The sequence below is a fragment of the Onychostruthus taczanowskii genome, unplaced genomic scaffold (genome assembly GCF_017590055.1).
Source record: "Onychostruthus taczanowskii isolate IOZ18803 unplaced genomic scaffold, ASM1759005v1 scaffold22, whole genome shotgun sequence".
Classification (NCBI taxonomy): Eukaryota; Metazoa; Chordata; class Aves; order Passeriformes; family Passeridae; genus Onychostruthus; species Onychostruthus taczanowskii.
The window spans coordinates 2,727,973-2,749,302 of NW_024499462.1; the positions used below are offsets into that span (position 1 = coordinate 2,727,973).

The following is a 21,330-nucleotide window of genomic DNA, read 5'->3' on the forward strand; positions in this document are numbered from 1 at the left end:
CCAGCTCCTCTCCACATCTCCCCACATGGCATTTTCCAAGTCTAAGGCAGTTCTCAGGTGAATCAGCCCCCTGAGAAATTTCACTGTGCAGCTGTTCACACACACGTGTGTGAAGGGAAGGAGAGAAGAGAGATGGTAACCACAGCCAGGCAATACCCCTGACAAGTGATGTGAGCAGGGACCAATGAGTGTGATTCCTTCTTCACTTTAAACCAACAAGGAAATGGGAATTTCTTTACAAGATTCTTCAGTGCATACCCACTACCCATTTTTAAAATTCAAAACACAAAAACCCCTAAATCCTTGCAATATTGTGGATTTTGCCAGTTACAGCCTCACCCCATCATTCCCCCCAGTTCTGGAGCACGGGAAGGAAGGCTGCACAGAGCCACGGGACAGCACTTAAGACTACTGAAGACATTTTAAGAGCTTTTGGTAGACAAGCAAGACAACACATTAAAAAAAAAAAAAATCCCAACATAATCCCCCCTCCAAACCAAACCAACTTCAAAATTAAACACTAAGGCTGTTTCCTGCATGCTTTTGGAATTTGGGACCTGATGTTGGATGCAAAAGGACTTGAAATCAACAAGATGTGCAGCCTCTTATGATGCTGTTAAGGGTTTTCCAGGATCAGTTTAAAGGATTGTGGATTTTTTAAACTTCTTTTATAGAGATGATTCTTGTTTACCCAGCAGGTATTCCTAACAAACAATGGCAATGGATGCTGGAACAAAAATATGATGGTAAAGCAAACCTGGTAAATCCAAGGGAAACCCATTACAGAGTGCACAGATAAATGGAGAAATAAAGACAGAAAGGAGGATTCATCATCAGTGCAGGTAATAGTCAAACTTTTTCTCAACAATCTTTTATATTTAAAAGAAACCAATTATACTTGCAAGTCACTTGCAGAAAATTTTAATAATTTGCCAAATATACAGCTATTAGGATGACCCTAAATATCACTAAGAATTAAGTTACAAAAGTTGGTAGATGGCACAGTACAATGTTCTATAAAATAAACATGGGTAATATTAACAATACTCCCTGTGGTCCAGGAATGTCAGAAAATAGCAAATGAAATTATAAACACATACAGATCAGAGGAGATTGAGGGGCAGCTTTAGACACTTGGATCAAAGAAACTGAGACTAGACTAGACACATTCATTCATTCAACATAATGAATGTAGAACTTTAAATCTCAAAAACAATTAACAACACTGCATCAGGTGCAATTTCACATGGTTTCAGCTATGTTCCAGTACAGTTCCCAGAGGATTAAAGTGCCTTTGTGCACTGTAGTTTCATTTAGTCAGGTGCAACACACATTGTGTTTGGAAGTTACTTTCTTTTTTAAAAAGTGATCTATCAAATAAAATAACTTGAACCAACGTCCATAATTCAAACTAAGATGTTTTGAAGTACCTTTTTCTGACTTTGCTACTAATGTCATGTAACAAATTAAAACCCAAATCCACAAGGCCTATCTCCACTAAACAAGACCAGAGTAAAAGATATTTACTGAAACATGTTTTCTGTGGTACAACCCTTAGTTTGGTTATTTTCCCCTTTCAAACACATTTGCCCGTTGGATGACAATTTTCTACCGCAGCTTCCGTTTCCAGGTTGCTGTGAACATGAAAAACAGCCATGATTTGGCTGTGGTGATGAATGCACTTCCCAGATAAGATCCTGTTTTATGCCAATGAATAAGCACAGCACATTCTCTCTGTGGGACACCTGGAGATCTGCAGCCTTTGGATCTTACCTGTAGCCATTCCCTGTGCTACAGCATGGACCCAGTGTCCTGCTCAGGGCTCCTCAGGAACTCTCACTGCTCTCTGCTGTACCACCTCCTTAAACCCAAACCTCACCTGAAGAGCAGTGAGGGAAGGGAAGCTCCACACAGTTCAGCTGTCACTCACCTTGCCCCAGAACGTTCTCTGAAACTCAGGAGTAAAGAACTCTCTCAAAGCCTATGATCCAACCTCCCATCAGATCATGCTGTCCACCAGCACCACTCCTGCCCTTCCAGGGCAGAGTGTATTCCCACAGTATTTGAGGCATCTCATGGTGTTTTCCAGTAGCAGCACTTCAAGAGGAGTTATGGGGCATCAGCTCTTTAGGAAATACAAATTTCCCTTGTGATGGCACCTGTGGCAAGGGCACTCAGGGGAGGAAACTGCATGTAGGGAAAAGAAACCCAAAAGAAAGTAGGAGAACGAAAGACTAATCCTAACTTTAAACAGCAAGTGTGGATGTGAGTCTCCATTCTTCCAGTATCTTCCTACATTTCATTGGGCTTCCCATCATGAAGGGAGCAAGTCACTCCAATGATTTTAGGTTCATAATGTGAACACTCCTGCACACGTGACACGGACAGCGCAGGTGACGCCGTTCCTTCACCACTGCAGCTCTTACACCTGAAAAGTCCCATTTTCAATTCTGCACAATCCAGATCACATCAAGAGCTCTCTACAGGTGAGGAAGTTTTACTGGGGGTCTAGATTTGTAGCATGTTAACATTACTTACAATATTACATGCACTGAAATATTTTAGGAACATATGCATTCTATAAATTAATGGGAAATAGTGATTTCCTAATCTATTCAGGACTCTTAAAAGTCCTCCATGGAACTGTGAGATTATGGAAAAGAACACCCTGGTTTTACATTACAGTAGAAAGAAAACAAAACAGTGCAAGTTTCATCAGAAACACAACTACCAGTAAAGTCTCCAGTTCAGTTCATAAAACAAATTGATTAAATTATTTTAAGTATTTCATAGTGGTATAGTAACTTCCAATGCAATTTATGCAACAAATTTCACCCATATTCAAAAATACATTTGTAAATGCTTTTCATAAAACCTTATACAAGTCAAGTTGCCCTTAGGTAATCCTAAGCACAGTCCTCACACCACCTAGGCAGAAGCCTGTATTCATTCTCAGAGTCCATGAGTGACAATGCTCTGTGAGCTCTTCCTCTTGGAGTCGGCTCTGCTAAACCCAACTCTTATTGCTTAAAATCATCAGTTTCCTCAGCAGGCCTGGCACCCAGCTACACCACACTAGTCTGGGGCAGCAACCACTGTTTTATGGGACATAAACACCCACCAGCCTTGTAACCATTCCTGTAAACATTTCCATGTCATGGTTGCCTGTCCTGTATATTTGTCCAGAGAGCAAAAGGGGCATTGCTGAGAGGCAGGGAGATCAGTCATTGGGAGTGCATCAGCTCAGTGACCCACTGTCTCCCTCTTCATCCTCTGATTAATCACATATTCTGCTGAATGACTTCTGTGAATACATTTCCAACTGCAACTGAAAGCAGTTGGCTCAGACACAAGACACTAGACACACCAAGCCTAAAATCTGCAAGAACAGTGTGAATATAAGGCCTCTGCAGGCTCAAACTCACAGCTGGTACTATGCCCGAACATCTCCACAGCAAGCTTTATTCACACAATTTCCAATAAAAAATACTGTTACTTCTCAAGCTACATTTTAAATTATCAGAAATACATTCATAATAACTACCGGTACAAAAACCATGATAAAATTTTTTTATTCAAAATATTCTGACAGGTTGACAATATTCCAGGCGTGTTACAAATACTGCCATAGCCAACAAAACAATCAATATTTAAAGAGCATTCAAACACTGAGGACATGTATCTTAAAGCAGAGACAGGAGAGTGCTAAGTGCATAATAATCATTTTCCAATAACTGACTTGAGGAAAACGCTTCATTTCTCTGGTACAAAATGGATCCAAACCCAGAAGAGATGAATTAGGGAGGACAAAAATGGTGATGTTAAAATTTTCTTGCCCTATTTTCCTATAAAACCTTGTACCTTTATCATACAAGGCCACTACCAGTCTGGACTACTCTAGTGTTGACTATTTAAGGGATAAACAACAAAATCATAACAGAGTGACAAAGCAAACAAAACCACAAACTCTTTCTAGAATATGGCTTAAATTAATTCACAGAGAGTTGGGAATATATTAACTATAAGGTGCAAGAGAAATACCAGGTAGGAAAAAAGTTCCTCTCTTCCTGGTACTTTCCCCCTCAGACTTCACTGTGTTTCACATATAATTTTTAACACACTGGTCTCACCCTTTCTGCAAGCCCCTTTTTCCATACTTCCAAAACATCATGTTACTAAAAGGTTGGTTTCATTCTTGAATGTGTTTGCCAACATGAGTTCCAAAGTTTAAATCATGTAATTCTACACATAGTAATACCCTGTTTCTTCCAATTAACCCAAGTTCTCAGATAGAGCTAAAAATTCAGCTTTATTTAAAACAGCGTATTTGCTTGAAAAAGTGTGATACTCTTTGTCATGTAGAAAACAGATGTCCAGTGAAGAACTTGTCAAGATGTGAACACAGCTGAGTGCATAGTGCAGAACATCATACAGAGAGAGCAGCAAGGCCACAGGGTCACTAAGTCCACATGAAAAAGATATGTTTCCAATGACCAAATCCATTCTAAAACATTTTTGTCCTGGAAATTCTTTAAGCATTAAAATCTTGCTCTAGGGATGGCAGGACTCCTCCATTCCTACTTTTCATACAGCTCACTGTAATATGCATGGCAGCACAGCCACCTACACAGCATACACAAGAGACACACCAAAACTGCTCTGGATACATCATCCTGATCTCAAGCATTCCATACAAACGTTGACTTTTTCCTGTGAAAAGGAAGGAAATGGGACAGCTTTCAAATTACACAGCCTGCCTGTGTGTCATTAAAGAAACCTGCAGTGTCTGGAGCCCAGGACGGAGAGCCACAGCTCCTCTGGCACAAGCGGCGGCACAGCTGGTGGCTCCAAGGCTGAATGATCTCGCAGGAGGCTCCTCTGCCTCTGTTGCTTGAGGTTCCAGTCAGTGCTCCCCAGCAGCTGAAGCATCAAACACTCACTGCAAAAATACAAGTGGCTTACAGCCAGCAGAGCTCTGCACGCTCACCCTAAACACTTGTTTCCCCATTCTACTGGTTTGCTTTTTAAAGCAACATTGTTGGAGAAGGGCCATGAGAACAACAGAGTGAGACATTTTCCTTAATCACAGCATCACACACCCCATTAACAGACTGACATAATCTCCTAATCCAAATTAGTTCCTGGAACATCTTGCATTTGCCTTCTTTCGCTCGTTCTTAGGAACAGTTTCTCTATAAGTTGTGCAGTTTAAGCCTGTTACGGTATTGTACTCCAGCATTTTCTTAGCACCTCAACACAAATTACATGGTAGCTCATCTGTGGTGAACATCAGCTACGGACATCTACAAAGGGGGAAGGGCTGAAAGAACAACAATATTGTCCCGTGACATGGAAAAGCACTTTGGGATGCACTGGCTTCAGGTGAGACTGCTGACTCAGAATGGGATTGGTCTCCAAGCAGAGTTACTCCAGTTATTCAAATACAGTAAACACAAGGGCAGTACTGAGGACATCAATCCTGCACCTTACAACTTTCAGTCTATTTTCTAAACACCTCTTAATGGAGATGTGGCTCAGTGTCAAGGCTAAATGGGCAAATATGTCATCTATGCTAAAGTCATTAGAGGAATTAACATAACCCGTGCTTCTGGTAGTCCTTGGACTTAAGCCAACCACATACAATTCATTCTATTAGTTTACTTATCCTGCTCTATCTCAAGTATCTTCATCCTTTCACACTTCCTAATTTACTATCAATATTTTTCCTGAGTGAAATTATAAAAAGTTAAACCCTTCTACCAAAAGTACAAAGACAAATAAAATATAGAACAATACAAACCCAGTTATACAGCATTACAAGTGCAGAAATTCTTCATGTTGTTGCTCTTTATCATTGGCCCCCAATAAAAAACATAGCAAAGAATTTAGTTATCCAAAATATTTTGCAGTACTGTGATGAGATTCTTCAGACCATAAATATAGCCCTCATCCTTTGTGTTGCTGGGAAACACATGAGCAAAATCAATCATTCGGACTTCGACATTTGCACTTTCCTTGGGCTCTGCTGGCATGTGATAGAAAACTTTTTCCAGTTGGGGTAGAACATTTCCATTCAGGTGCTCCTGCGTAATGCATGTGCTGGTTTTCCACACATGGTCTTGCTCTGAGTTCTCAACTTTTAGTGAGAGCTGACTGTGGTGCCTCTTGGAGCACGCCTTTTTGTGAAGTGCATAAAATTTAGACAAGCCTTTACCTACAGAGGCTTCGATTTTTCCATTCTCTGTAGAATTTATGACATGAATATTATTATTATACTCCAATACATCTCCACCTGCTAAGAGGCCTTTGGGTACTCTTCTCTTCTCTGCCAAGGTGACATCACTCAACCGCACGGTTGTGGCTTGGCATGAACCTTCATAGACAAACAGCAATGAGCTTGCGTAGAAGTTGAGTTGTGTCTGGCCCTCAAACCACTCCAAAATCTTTTCAACCTTCTGAATGCTGGCAGCTACCACATCTTTTCTCAAGCAGTACCCACTGTGGAAAAACTTTGAGATGCCTGCAAGAAATACACACATATTGGGATTATTTTCACTTCTGAACGGAAAACAAACAAATTTTTTTGTCTTTTGAGATGAGAATAGTTCTGATTTGAAGGAACAGACACCATTCAGGTAGTTTTTGTTCAGGCAATTTCTAACTAAACCCAAAGGGAACCTAAGAACTCTGAGACCTTCAGTCATGTCACTGCTGTGTAATACTACAGCTTGGGCTTGGTTGTAAGTAGAAGTAAATGTATCAAGCACACAGTGAAGGAACACGGCTCCTGCTCCCAGGTCAGCTGAACAAGTGTCTGCACAGTTTTGGGCAGGGACCCATCAGATTTCTCCATGAATAAACAGGCTCAAGCAGCTTCTTACTACGAGGGTGTTTGTGTGTGCACCCTCTGTCCCTTGCTGAGGGACAGATGAGCAGCTGTCAACTAATAACAAGTCCGCAATCATTATCACCAAACAGCCCCACATTTTTATTAATTGTTAATGTAGAGCAACATGTGGATTGGCTTCAACTGATAAAGTCCTTTGAATTGAGAGATGTTTTGTAGTAGCTTTCTAATAGAAAATACACTTAGATATACACAGAAGACAACTAGAGACAAAAAAAAGTATTTATAATAAAAGACACATAATACTTTTAAAAGATTTCTATTTCATTATAGTTTCAAAGTTGGAAAGAAGTTGAATTCTAGAATTCTCTCCTTTATTAGTAGTAAAAGAGATGTGAGGAGGAAATTCCTATATTCTGCACTGCTGTTACAGCCAACTGCACACAATTTCAGGCTGACAGCTCAAATACTACAGGGAACAGCCAAAGACCCATCTGAGGGTCTTTGAGGACAAAAAAGGACTTTTAAAACAGGAACACCCAGAACAGTTTTTCCACACAGTTCTGTAAATCAGTATTTAAATGAAAAGATCCAAGCACACCCCAGTTCTGTTACTTACCGTCCTTCACTGTTTCCTTGGTCAAGCTCCTTCCATAGTGCTGGTTTTGAGTCTCATAGCTGTCTGAAGACACGTGGTACACCTGAAAGAGGCAAGAAGGGGACTCTCTATGTATTCTGAAGCACCAGTATTTCTGCAGAGCAAGAGACACCTCACAGACAGGCCACAAAACATTTAGCCCTCGCAGTTTTTAAGTTTCTTGCAGTGCCCAGCAAAAAAAAAGTGTTCTCCAAAACTCTCCCTTCAGCCCCTGGGCTCCAAGCTGCAGCTTTCCTGTGCTAGAGACATGCTGGTGGTGGCAAAAAGCAATGTGCCCGTTACAGGGAACTCTTTCATAAGGCCTTGCAAATCACAACTGAGACCTGAAACTATCAGACTTCTATCTGTGTTACTGTGGATGTTAAATCAGTAAGACAACAAAGCAAAAATTTCAATGCAATTATTCTGAGTTCCTAAAATTATAAACCTATTTAGCACAAAAGCAAAATAGTAAGAATAACTCTATGTGACCACCAAGGCCCAGCTCCCTAAGACACATCCACAACTGTGAGCACAAAAGAGGCTGCACTAAATAAATGGCAGCAGCCAGGCAAAAGCTGGTTCCAGCATCAACAGCAGTACTTCAGCTCTCATCTGAAAAGGAGGAACTCACATGGGTACAGTTTTGTCCATATCAGGAATTGCAGAAGCTCAAGAACTTAACTCAAAACTGCTTCACATATAGCCATATTTTCTCTCACACTGAAATAGTTCCATAGCAGAAATGTGCCAAGCAGCAAGGCCCAAGTATAATTTGTTTATGAGCGTGTAGACAATTTTTATTTGCAGAAATAATGGTGTTACCAAGCAGGCAGTTGTCTCTGGCAAGAACTCGGTGCTTGGCACTTGTTCAGACCACCCATCCCTGTGGCACCCACCCCATCCACAGCCCTGCCTCCCTTCCCCGCTGTAAACAGAGAGGATCCCACTGAACGAGTCAGGGCACACTGCTGAGGTGCCTGCTCCTCATCCCTCCTCTGGGGCCTTATTCGTGCTGAAACCAACCAGTGAAGTCCACAACAGAGAAACAGCAATAAAAAGAAATATTACAGGGAGCATTTAATAAAGAAAATAGAATCCCTGTTTTCATTACAGCCCACCACCCCGAAGTATCTCCCCCATCCAAACAATAATAAATCCAGTATGATTACACAGATCCCCACCTCCTGTTTTGCAAAGCAGCTGGGAAGAACAGTCTCAAATAGCTTTTATTTTAACAAAAAGATTGATTTTAAGTCTCCAACCATGAACTGAAGGGGCTGTAAACAGCTGTAAGTCTAAATGTTTGAATCCAGTAGCAGAGACACTTCACACTGTTACGACACTTGGAGAAACTGAGGCCTCCATGTCTATGAAATTAAGAACGCCATAGCAGAGATGAGTTATTCTAAACTGCATCTGTCAACTGTGATTTTGGGTTCACAAGAAAAATAATTTTTCTCCACTTAGTTTTTGCTGCGTTTTTTTCCAAAGCACATAAAAGAAGTACCAGCATAGAACACAGAAACTCAAAGACTACTTATGTAAACACTTCAGGTACCAAAGTAACCTTCAAAAACATACTAGAAGTTTCAAAACTTTTTACAGAGCTACAAGTCAAAGGCAGTTAAATAAAGAATAATATTGCTTAGAAAGAGAATCACGAGTCTGAAGACTACATCTAAGTTTTCATTAGCTGTGCCTTCATTTTGATGATATTAAGTGTTCTCATGTAGTTGGACAAGGGGCAGCTTTCTGCAGACATCAGCACTGCAGCAGTACCTAACCAAATCATCTTATTTACCAGAACCCTCCTTATCTCTTCCCCTAGGAGCTGCAGTTTTTCTGACATGGGCACTAGCTCAAACGTTCTGATTAAAATCTGCAAGCTCATTTTGTTTTCCAGAGAACCGCTGGAGCAGCACATCAGACCCTGTCCTTCTGAGCTGGGTTTCCCAAGAAGCCACCCCACCTCTTCTCATAATTTGAACAAAACCATTCCCTAAATGTCTTTCTATATTGCTTACAGACACCGAGGCAGATGTGTATGCTGCATTAACAGCACATTTTTAACTATACAGAACAGTCAGTGACAAAGCACCAAGTCCCAGTGGCACAGGCCGAGTGTAATGTCTGTGTTTTACTCCCCTGTGCACTCAGAAGGGCCTCAGTCACCAAGAGGCTTGGCTGCAGCCAGTGGCATTAAAGGACAGCACATCTGCATAATCACAAAAACCATCTCTGACCACCACCTTGAGACTTTGCACAACTGCAGGAAGGGACTAGTTGAACATTCCTGGAAAACCTCACTCAAATACAGATCCATTACACCCCATTCCGAAAGCCCAGCTCAAACAGAAACAATCTCTCACCAACCCCTGCTCCACCCTCACCCATTCAAATACAGGGGTGGCTGTGCTGGAGGAGCAGGAGGCTAAAAACAACTTCCTCTTTGACAGACCTCTTGCTCTACTGTGCTTTTGTTCACACAGCCACCACCAATCATCTGCTCTTAACCCTTCCCAAAATGACACTTTGCCTCTGAACCAAGCTTTTCCTGCATCCCTGTTGCTGCAGCTGTCTGTACTAGCCCATTTCTGTCAGAACAACAAGTCAAGTCAGATCTGTAACCTTAACAGCAGCCAAGAAATTATTAGATAGGAAAATCTCATTTCTTGTCCACCTGCCACAGCTTGTTTTGTGTTTGCTCTGTATGCACTGGCAGGTCTCCTGCAGAGTGCAAGACAAAACTCTTTCTATAAGCTGCAAAACACTGCCTTCAAGAAACCTCCTGCTTCATCAGTCATTTCTGTATATTCTTACTATGCAAGATCAGAGCTGCTGTCAGTACCCAGCTGCTACCAAAGCTGGAGCCACAAGCTGAAAGTGGGGGTAAGCAGGTGACACCCCAACTAATCTAGGCACATCCAACAGCAGCATCCATGCCCCAGCTCTGCAGGGACAATCCTGGTGCCAGGTCAAGACCCACACCCACGCCTGGGCACGTTCTGCCCGTACCCCATGACTGTCCCTATATAAATACAGGTTTCCTTCATGCTCAAGTAACCCAGGTTTCTCTGCAGGCCCTTCTTCCTGCCACTGTGCAAGACTTAAAGAGTTTCAGCAACCCTTATTTTTTCTTTTCAAAAAGAAAGTAAAGCAAGGATTTGAAGAAAAAAAATAAAAAAGGGAGAAATTTTGTTAATTAAACATTCTCTTTGATATCTCTGCTTTATAGTAATGCTCTCACATTAACACTGCTGCTAATTTTTACTTTCCCTAATTTTTACTTTTTTAAACTTAATGTATTGTAGCTACTTAGACCACAGATGACAAAAGTACACACATCCCTGCTTCCAGCTGCCTTGAAAATCCAGCACAAGAAGGATGCATCCCTGCTCCCTCATTTCCAAGATCATTCTTTGATATTACTCTGCCCATTTTGCTTCTTTGTTCCTCTGGACTACTTTGACTGAGTGCTTCATACGACTGATTACACCCCCAAACACTCTGACAGTCAATATACAGTTTTAGTCAAGTCATTACATAAAAAAGTTGTAGAATGAAATTATGCTGAAATTTATCCAGTGGAAAAGCAGACCATTAATCTCCTAAATAACAGAAACTACAACCCTGCAATTAAATCATGAACCATCTTTAAAATAGCTTAATATAGTATTTTAGACTCCCAGAACTTTCACGAAGTATCTCATTAGAATAAATTTCTTTTATGCAATAAAAGACCACCTGCTCCAGTTTAGAAGATTTTTTTTTTCAGGACTTTCGGCTGGTTTCTTTGGCTTAGGGTTTTATTTATTTCTTTATTTATTGTTTCAGGGATGTTTGTTTTCTTTTAGGTTTTGTTTTGCTTTGTCTTCCTGTTTCCTTAAACATCAAAGCTTGAATTAGATTTATAAATGTAAAAACCCCAGTTCTGGAAATTTTTTCAGTCTAGAAGAATCTGAACAGTAGATGCAAAATTTAATACCTTTATGACTTCCCTCCTAAATCTTGTTACTAGCACATCAGAGCTTGTGAAAATTACCACAATACAAGAAAGAGTTCATAAAAACCTCATAAAATAGTCAGTTACAGTCAATTTGAAAATATCCTGCAGAATCATGTGCTATAGATTACAAAACTCACTTGTAAAACCAGCTTTGTTTATTATACATTACTGCCTGCATGTTCATAGGCACAAACAGTAGAAGTCACTGATGGATTATAATGGTAAAATTACAAAATCACTAGTTTGTGCTTTAAAAAAAGCATTTCAGAAATATTTTGGAGTGAGATTGCAATTGATGCCCTGGAAACAAAAGAAAATCTGCAGAATCTGGGAACTGTGGATTCCAAAAGAACTGTGACTCTGAAATGAGAGCACAGCCCACACATAGTGCTGCACTCAACAGCTTGCAGAATGCTCTGTATTTAACATGGCCTGTGCTGCAAAGAGATGCCTTACCTGTTTGCATGTCTGCTACTGAAACCATATTACAATTTCTATTTTTGCTATTGCAACAGTACCTGAGACTTCCAACTTCTATATGAACTCTAACTACTTTCACAACAAATGATGCCCACTCTGCCAGAATCCCAGAATGATCTGGTTTCAAAGGGACCCAACTCCAATCCCCTGCCATGGGCAGACATGTTTCACTAAACCAGGCTGCTCCATGTCCTGTCCAACCTGGCCTTGGATATTTCCAGGGATCCAGGGGCATCTGTTAAAGAAAGGAACTTCTCCACTAAGTACAGAATTGTGTTTTTAAACAATGTTATTAAAATAACTGTGCTTCCTAAATGTATTTCCATGCATTTATTCTGTCTATTCAGCGTGTTAAGCTAAATACAGTTTAAATGCCAGAACTGTGTACATAAATTAATGCTGGGCTAGACAGGAGACTCCTATTTTTAAGGACACACCACACATTTTATATATGAACAGATGACTGCCTGTTTACCAATGCAGAAGAAAAAGCTGTTTCAATAGCCTTTTGGGTAAAAATACACTGTAAACAGATTCTGGACTAAAATCCCCACCTATAACACTTTTTTGCTTGTATCTCTTCATGACAACTTATAAAATTGGTGCTTTAGAAAAAGTGTAACTACATTCTCTGTTTTTCCTGGCCCTCTCCTTCTTGGCCTTGTAAAAATTTACCACACAAGACCACCTCCCTGGTAAAAAAACATGAATGGAGAGATTAAAACCAAACCCCTGTACTTCTTTGTTACATCATGTTTTGTCCAGTGAACAGGAACATCCTTCATCCAGCACGTGAGCTGTTCTGGGCAGTACATATCGTGTAGGAGTGTTTTATAGTATGGCCAGAAGGTTGCAAAAATAAAGCAAGCAGAGAGAACGCTCCATAACCAAGAGGCAGAGAACATGACTTGTGTTCAGTTTGCCAAGTGATGTGTGAGGGCAGGAGGAACCTTTTCAATTCTCTTTGGAAAACAACTTCCAACATGCAATTGGGTGCTAAAGGCAAAAATCCAAATCTCATCTAGTTAAACACTGGATGGAAAACTGCACTACTTGGGAGAATCGTCATTATACATCCAGTCTCAATTAGGGGATTGAAAAAAATTCTGCAACAGGACAAAGACACAAATGAGTGACAATGTTAGAAACAATAGTCACAGGCATACCACAGAAGCAATCAATCATTCCTTTTGCACTGTCATGAAACATAGGACATGAAGCACATTGTTTTACAAATGAGATAAGAAAGGTTACATAATGACATCAACCAGACCCAAAGCTAAAATCTCTAACCTTCCTTTTTCATCTGAACTGCTTGGCTGTTTTTTGACTTAACTCCCACATTCTTGCTCAAAAGCTTACGTAATTACTACTCATGACCACTATAATTTATATAGCAGCTTATCTCAAGGCAGAGTTAAGGGCTAGGAGGCTGGGCAGCTCTGCACAAAACATTACAGGGATATTAGAATTATCTTGAACAATGGTGCAACCTGGCTGCTGTTGCTATTGAACAGCAAAGGAGAAGCTTATCAAAGTCTCCAGCCATTTATGCTGCACAGCTTGAGGAGCCCTGGCTTTGTGTATGAGAGGAAAAACAAAAATCCCACATCAAAAAGAAAACTATTCCTTTACCTATCACTGCAGAAAAAACTACTTTTGGATTCCATCAGCTCAGTGACATCAACACATTTCTCTTACTGAGCCACAAACGTTCTGTACAGCTTTTCTTTATGCTGAAGCTTTAAAGTAGCCAATGCACACCTACTGACTCTTAGTATTTCTAAGGGTACTAAGAGTCATAGGGATGTCTACATGCCCAACTAACCTTCCCTGACAGCCTCCTTGAGTGTGTAAATATCAAAAGAAGTTTCCTTCTGATGGAAAACTTTTTAAAATGCAAAACATAAGCAGCTATTCAAAGCTATATGCATCACCTCTGAGAGCTTACTTACTCTTCCCTAAATAGAAAAAAAATATGTAAAATTATTTTTATTTAAAAGCAGAGTATAAAGATGAAAAATGTGGAAGACACAGCTCATTACTAAATTATTAGAAAGACTGGTTCAGTATGTAAATCTCTGATGTAAGCCTGAAAGAAAACAAATAAACAAAAATCCACTTAATAATTTCAAATATCTGTTGTGGTGAAGAATTAATTGCAACTATATTCAGTTTTAAATACCCAGCCCCTCTCTTGTATACCTATACAGTACCCAGGCTGCAAATAACTTGCCTTAATGGACACAGCCAAGTTAAATAACTCTTTTGAACCAGGGCAGTGCTTTGGAACTGACTTCACACAACAGCTGATATCAACACTACCAAGACATTCAGGTAACACAGTATTTATGTACAGCTCAAGAGGATTCTGTTTGCTAGGAAAACCAGTTGCTGTACCTGGTGTGGGACAAGAGGCCTGAGCATAAACTGAAAGTGAAGACAGAAGTTCTTACCCTCATTCCAAGAACCAAAAAGCCAATCTCTTCCATCAGCGGGTACTTGCTGACCTGCTGCTGTATCTTCTCTGCTGAAGCATAGGGATCATAACTTTTCTGACCAATTTTTACATCCATTATGCAGGGCTTATTAAACTTACGGGTCACATCTTCCAGTTTTAGGTATGTATCTGCAAAAAACCAAAACTTTTGTAAACATTGGGTCATAGCAAAATAATTACATAGCTTCTGGCTGAGCACCTGTGGAGGAATGTGAATAGTTTAAGGCTTAACATCACATGAATTCAAGAGTCAAATTTGTCTCTGAATGCAGGCTAAATCATGGTCACTGACACCCACAAATTCTATTGCTATAAAAATCTAAATGCTTTCTTGTTTAGAAAATTGCATACAATTAACATGCATTAACCTAGCATTCAAATTCAAATTATTGCCCAGATAAAATCCCTGAGCAGCTTTTATTAAGTCATTAACATATCACAAAGAGCATTACTAACCACATACAAATGCAGGTTTTGCAGCAGTGTGGCTGGTTTCGCAATTCGGATGGTCTCTTGTGTCATTTAAAAAATGAAGAAAACATTTCAGTCCTAGCCTTCAGGGGCTGAAGTGCAGCTCATTTTGCTTCTTTTTATCTCACTCCCATCTACACTTATTTCTCATGGCACACCTTTAGGAGAAAATGCTCTTGGAATCCTAGGCTGCCTTTCATCCATTTCTAACAGCCCTTTAGGAGGGTGGCTGGACTAAGAAACCCCAAAAGTACTTGGAGTGCCTGAAGATTTAAAGGATGAAAATGATCATTACCAGCATGACCCCCACACTCACTACCAGAACTCAAAAAGGAAATGGAGTCAGTATAAACCTAGCTCTCAGACAACTCTGCTTGGGAGACAGCAGCACCCACCTCCAGCCCTTGCTAGGACATGGCATAACCAAGGCAACGCACAGCCTCAACATCATCTCATTCTTCATATGTGCTTTGTAAATCCACCTGTCACCAGGCACAAACTTCATGGCTGGTTTTCTTTCCAGCACAGCCTACTCCATAAATGTATTTCTTTGCCTTGAATGCAGTTCAAACCCAAAATCCCATTGCATTATACCCCATTCCAGCAGTATGATCTAAAATGGGATTGTGAGAGAAAGCAAAACTAGTTCAAGTTTTAAGAGAGGCACAAAGTGCCTTGTTTGAAAACTGTACAGACAGATAACAAACCAGTCCCAGTCAAGATGAAAGGAACAAACAACATTTCATTTACACTTAATAAGCAGAAACACTTTCTTAAGGAAAAGAAATGAAAGGGACTTGTACTACTTTAAGTCCTACTAGAGCTTCAGTTTTTACAACACCATGATCAAATGTCCTAATTTCTCACAAAGTATTTAACCCTCAGCTGCCTGCTTTCTATATGAATGGAACTAGGCATCTTGTTAATGTAGTCATTTTCAGGAAAACACGTCAAACCAATACACTAATAAAAAAAAATTTTAAAAAAACCCCAAAACTACTCTTCCACTAACTCGCTCCCACAGCTTTCAAGGTCCTTTGGGCTACAGGATCAATCCAGCTACAGCAAAAAGTGTTTTGTTATAGGCTACCTCACCCACTAACTACAGCTGAAGTAACTCAGAGTTACCTTTGAGGAGCCCTAGGCAGCCAACATATTTGATATTTGCTCACTGAATATTCCCAAAGGAGAAGCAGGACAAATACTCTCCCTACCAGGCAGCATAGTCTGTATCACCTGAACTGCAGGTGCTACTTCTACTCTTCAAAGCTGTTATACAGAGGTCTAATTCAGTCAGATATTAGCACAGCTTTTGCAGGACTTGGAGAAACCACTACCAATAACTGGGGAGTCCATAAAATCTGATAGCTATCCCTTATTAAACCAAAAAATTGTAAAAATCTAAGTGTCATCCTTCTGACTCTTTTTGCATATTACAGAAATCAGTGCAATCAACAGATTTGTGCCATCACTCTAAAACAATGCAGAAAATAACTAAATAAAGGTCAAGGCTTTCAGTACACAGCTCTCAAAAACAAAGAGGCACAGGTTTACATGGGAGGTGAGGAAAGACAGCAAATGCAAAAAATCTCACAAAAGGGCTTGCAGTCCTTCACCAACAATTCCAAAATGCTTTAGAGCATGTGGAGAGTGCTCCAGCATCAAACTGTTAGAAATAAAAAACACAAATTGCTTAGCTGCAATGTTTTCATCAACCCTAAAATAAAACCACATAGAAAGGAGTATAAAACATCTATTTCCATAGGTACCCATGGGCATCTGCTGTCCTCTATGCACCAGTCTAATTCCTGCTTTTTAACCATACAGCACCAACATTCAGCACCTCCCAAATACTTTAAAGTCCTAAATATCTGTCACTTCATTATTGCTCATCCTTTCCAGATTTCTTAAAACTATCTTACCGACCTCCTAAAAACATAACAATTTTTTTTAAATTAAGCATTAAATTACCTTTGTAGACAACACCAACACTGGGAAACACTAATTACTTGGCAAAGGCTGTAAACTATCCAGAAATTTCTCATCTCTTTCACACTTTGTAGAATTAAATCTTTTTTGTTAGCTAAGTGCTAGCTCAGAATTAGGCCTGTTGTACCTGTTAACACACCCCTCTGCTCTGACAAAGCTGTCTGGCCTTGTTGGCAGAGTAATACCACCCAGATAAAGCAAGTTACTTTTTCTGATGATTGCTTCAAACAAATGGATCAATTGTTTACACTCCATCTTTCTTGGCACTGTTTGGTGCTTATTTGCACTGCATTCAACAGTCCAGTGGAACAGCTCCCAAACCCACAATACTGACACATAAATGACTTTCACTTCCAGCAGTTACCCCTATGATACCTCCAAGCACTGAGACTAAGGCAAACGAAGTTAAGCCTCAAATATCTATCAACTGCTCTCCATTTTCAAGTCAGTTGCTGCAAATCTCTGATGCTCTGACCATAAGTCAAGGGCATCAGTGAGTCTGCACCTCATCCCAGGTAATCAGAGGGCTCTCCTCCCTTCTCCTTGCTTGGTTAAACAAAAACCTGCAGATTTTTCAAGCAATTCAGATTTTCTAAATTATTATGTAGTGCCCTGCTAACCCAGTGTGCTTCAGGAAATGATGCATTTGCTATCTCAAAGTAGAGTAAATTAAAACCCCCATGTAGGGAGAAATTTATCAAGATTTTTATATTAAAACTTGCATTGCTAGATAGTCTTGACCATACATTTCAAGGATTTAAATAAATCAATCATCAGAGACTTGCCCTGCCCTTTTCTGTTTACCAGTGGCAGAGGGTGTGGCTTGACATATTATTTACACATTTTTTACAGTCTCAAAGGAAATAAAGCAAAGACCACTAAAATTCAGCAAGTATCCATGGCATGAACCACTGCAGACTTCAGCACAAACATGCCAGTGCATTCCATCCTCCCTGGAGATAGAAGAGACAAAATCACTTGAGGCATCTGATTCCTTTTCATAACTTAGGAGACACCTCTCAAAACACAGGAATAAGCAGGAAAAAGCCTCAACTGCCCACAGCAACAAAGGAAGAAAATAAAGGTTTGAAGCTGAGTTATATGTATCTATCCTGTTCACAGGTTAGGCACTCGGATAACTCAGCAGCAGATGGCTCCTACATCTTTATAACAACTTTTCCACTGCTTTGTGAATAAAATCCACATACCCACAATGCCAGTGAAGCTAAATTTCAAGTCCAACCCATTTTAGATGAGCTTAGGAAAAGAGCATCCCACCTCTACCTCCATTTCCTTTGCAGTAGCACTGGATATGTGATTTCAGCAGAACGGGAGTTATTTTACAAATTGCATTGATACCGGGAGTCCATCTTTTCTGTCCTATTTCCTACATTCTCATTTACACTTCATACATTTCACCCCTTTTAGCTGGCAATTTCATCCACTCACCTATTTTTTCAGTATAGAATGCTGACACTTCTCTCTAAATATTTCTCTAAGAAACTAAATTATGTTCTTCATCTTACAAACTGCAGTTCCTGCTTACCTGTTGAGAGTAGACTAAGTTTTGTTTTTTCAGAAGTTACCTATTACTAATGCAGTAACAATAGGAAATTACTGGGCTCACTACTACTGGATTGTACAGAGCTGTGATGCCAGAGCCTGCAGAGCAGTGATTGCCAAGGGAAAGCTCAGGCTTCCAATATCAAGACTGCAGCAAACCTACAAACATATCTTCAATCTACATTTAGGAACAAGATACACATACACTCTGCTAAGCTCCATCATCTGCAGCAACTTTGATTTCTATCAAGACTACACAAAGCTCATTAATACTACAGATAAGAGCTGGCAGTGCAGTGTTTTGGTTGAACTGTCGCCACAGCTTTCTATGAAGAGGACTCATGATAGCACACAGCCTTTTCAAGAAGCAAAACAAACAAAACTAAAAGTTTCTCCTCCTTTAAATAGTTATCCCTACTGCCTCTGTCAGAATGACTGGGGGGACCTTCCAAAATCCAACCCCATGGTGCACAGTGCTTTTGAATCCCCAAAGCAAATGAGCAACGTGTTGAATTACTGTCTCTTGGTTAGACCACATATTTTCACATCTTAAGATCATACCGCAAATAGAAAAAAAATATTTGCAATTGAGAGGGAATATTACATGAACTCCATGACACATTAAATTGTGAGGGAAGGAAAAACATAGCTCTTGTAGAGCTATTTAGAGTTAGTGCCAAACAGGAAAGCATGAAGGCAAATCTGAGCTAAGAAATAGTAACACAATCTTGTTTTCATTTTTTCCTGTAGATATTACCCCATGTCTCCACATCTTAAGATCATACCACAAATAGAAAAAAATTATTTGCAATTGAGAGGGAATATTAGGTGAACTCCATGACACATTAAATTGTGAGGGAAGGAAAAACATATTGCAATTGAGAGGGAATATTACATGAACTCCATGACACATTAAATTGTGAGGGAAGGAAAAACATAGCTCTTGTAGAGCTATTTAGAGTTAGTGCCAAACAGGAAAGCATGAAGGCAAATCTGAGCTAAGAAATAGTAACACAATCTTGTTTTCATTTTTTCCTGTAGATATTACCCCATGTCTTTGGATACTGTCTTACTACTTCTTTGGAAAACAAGTCTATCAAGTGATAACATAAGCAGAAGACAGAGATATTTTAAAGGAACATGGCATCTAGTTTGGTGCCCATTTATTCAAATAGACTCCATGGTATCCCTTTGTTTCTGTGTGTTCCAGAAGCTTCATTTTCCAACTGTGAATTAGAAAAGTCCCCAGAAGAAAACCTAGTTTCTAATACAACAATATCTATTTTCTCTTGAAGAGACCATCTTCCAATTGTTCTACCAAAAGCAGCCTTTTCTTCCTGACTCCTAATGTTATACAAACACAGATTTTAAGACACTCGATCTTTGTTTCATTCAAACCAGTAACGGAGGGTGACAAGCAGAACTCCCCACCATGACACCTTCTGAAGTAAGTGTTTTGGGTGGTAAGGCAGAGTGATGGCATCCAACCTCTGCAGATACAGCAGCAGCAGATTCCAGTTTGAATGCTTCCTCAGCCCCAGAGTATCCATCTTTCCTTTCTTCCACACCCACAAAGTGCTTCTTCCTTTGATCACCTGGCTGCACATAACCACGGAACCAGCCCACTCCCCCACCACGACCTCACCCAGAGCAGGAGCTCTGGGACAATGTCCATCAGGCCCAGCTACTCAGGAAGCCTCTGCTGTACAAACAGCCACACCCCATCTTCCCTGGGAGGAAGACTCCAAAGATCTAATCCAGCCACAGGACTGCAAACTGGAACCACTTGTTAGAGGGAATGTCAGTGGGTTCCAAAACAAGTCCAGAAAAACCCTACAGAGCTCACAACTGCCAAAAATTAGTCTCCAGATTTTTTGTCCAGGAGGTTTGGATTAAGAGATAAAATTAGAACAGTACCATTTGGTGCAGTAGGTGGTGACCAGACACCGAAGTATTTTGGCAGATATTCCCGCAGCTGCAGAAGAATGCTGTCGCAACAGTCGGAGTCATAAACCTGAAATAAAATAGGGAGGCTTGGAGAGATCACCATTTTAAACATTCATTTTTGCTGGTGGGGGAGTGAACAAGTAGCTGCTTGGCACTTGGCAGCCAGCTGGGGCCAAACCATGATAACTTCCAATTGTCCCATAATTATACTTTTTTACAGTATTTGTTTTCATTAGTCTAAGATATTTACCTTACATTTAAAAAACATACAAGATGAAGATGATAATTATCACAGTCCAACATAAATGAGTGGCATCTTTTCTTTCCAATTTTTAAGTGGCAACAATACATCAACCCTAAGCACAATTTATGGCTTAACTTGAATAAAAATCTAAACTGTAATTGTTAACTTCAAAGCCTAGATATTGAAAAAGGTGTTCTCACACTTGCATTCAAGACTGTTTAGGATTACTGCATCATATTATATATCCAAATCTTTTTAATTTATATCAGGTAAAGTATAGAAGCTCAGACTAGATAGCATTTTCCCCATCTTCTTCAAGACAATTCATGCTGTAGCTACATCACACATGCACAATTCATATATTTCTTTTCATTTGCTTTTTTAACGCTTTCAACATTTTTTTTTCAACTTCTGTAGGAAAAACAGTAACAGTTTGGAAATTGCAGCTGGCTTATATTCCCAAGGGAACAACTCTGCAGTTAAAATGAAGCTTTGGATACTACCTCTTATGGAATTGCATGACTGTTACCAGTTCGCAGCACTTCTAAGAGGGTTTCAAAACCATTGCCTTGCCCAGATTCCCCCCATCCCACCCAGGGATGTAGTTGCAGACATCAGGGATTGCCTATATCACGCTTCCACA

At 40.0% G+C, this 21,330-nt stretch overlaps 1 protein-coding gene across 1 annotated transcript in view; it reads right to left on the reverse strand.

Moving 5' to 3' along the window:
* Positions 1-3,556: 3,556 nt before the first annotated feature.
* IPMK (inositol polyphosphate multikinase) overlaps positions 3,557-21,330 on the reverse strand; it is a 35,059-nt gene continuing 17,285 nt past the window's right edge. The window contains exons 3-6 of the mRNA XM_041404970.1: positions 20,414-20,510; positions 14,430-14,602; positions 7,467-7,548; positions 3,557-6,520 (exon numbers count right to left, since the gene is read on the reverse strand). Coding sequence (XP_041260904.1) covers positions 5,886-6,520; positions 7,467-7,548; positions 14,430-14,602; positions 20,414-20,510 — 987 coding nt within the window. The 3' untranslated portion in view covers positions 3,557-5,885. The remainder of the gene's footprint in view (positions 6,521-7,466; positions 7,549-14,429; positions 14,603-20,413; positions 20,511-21,330) is intronic.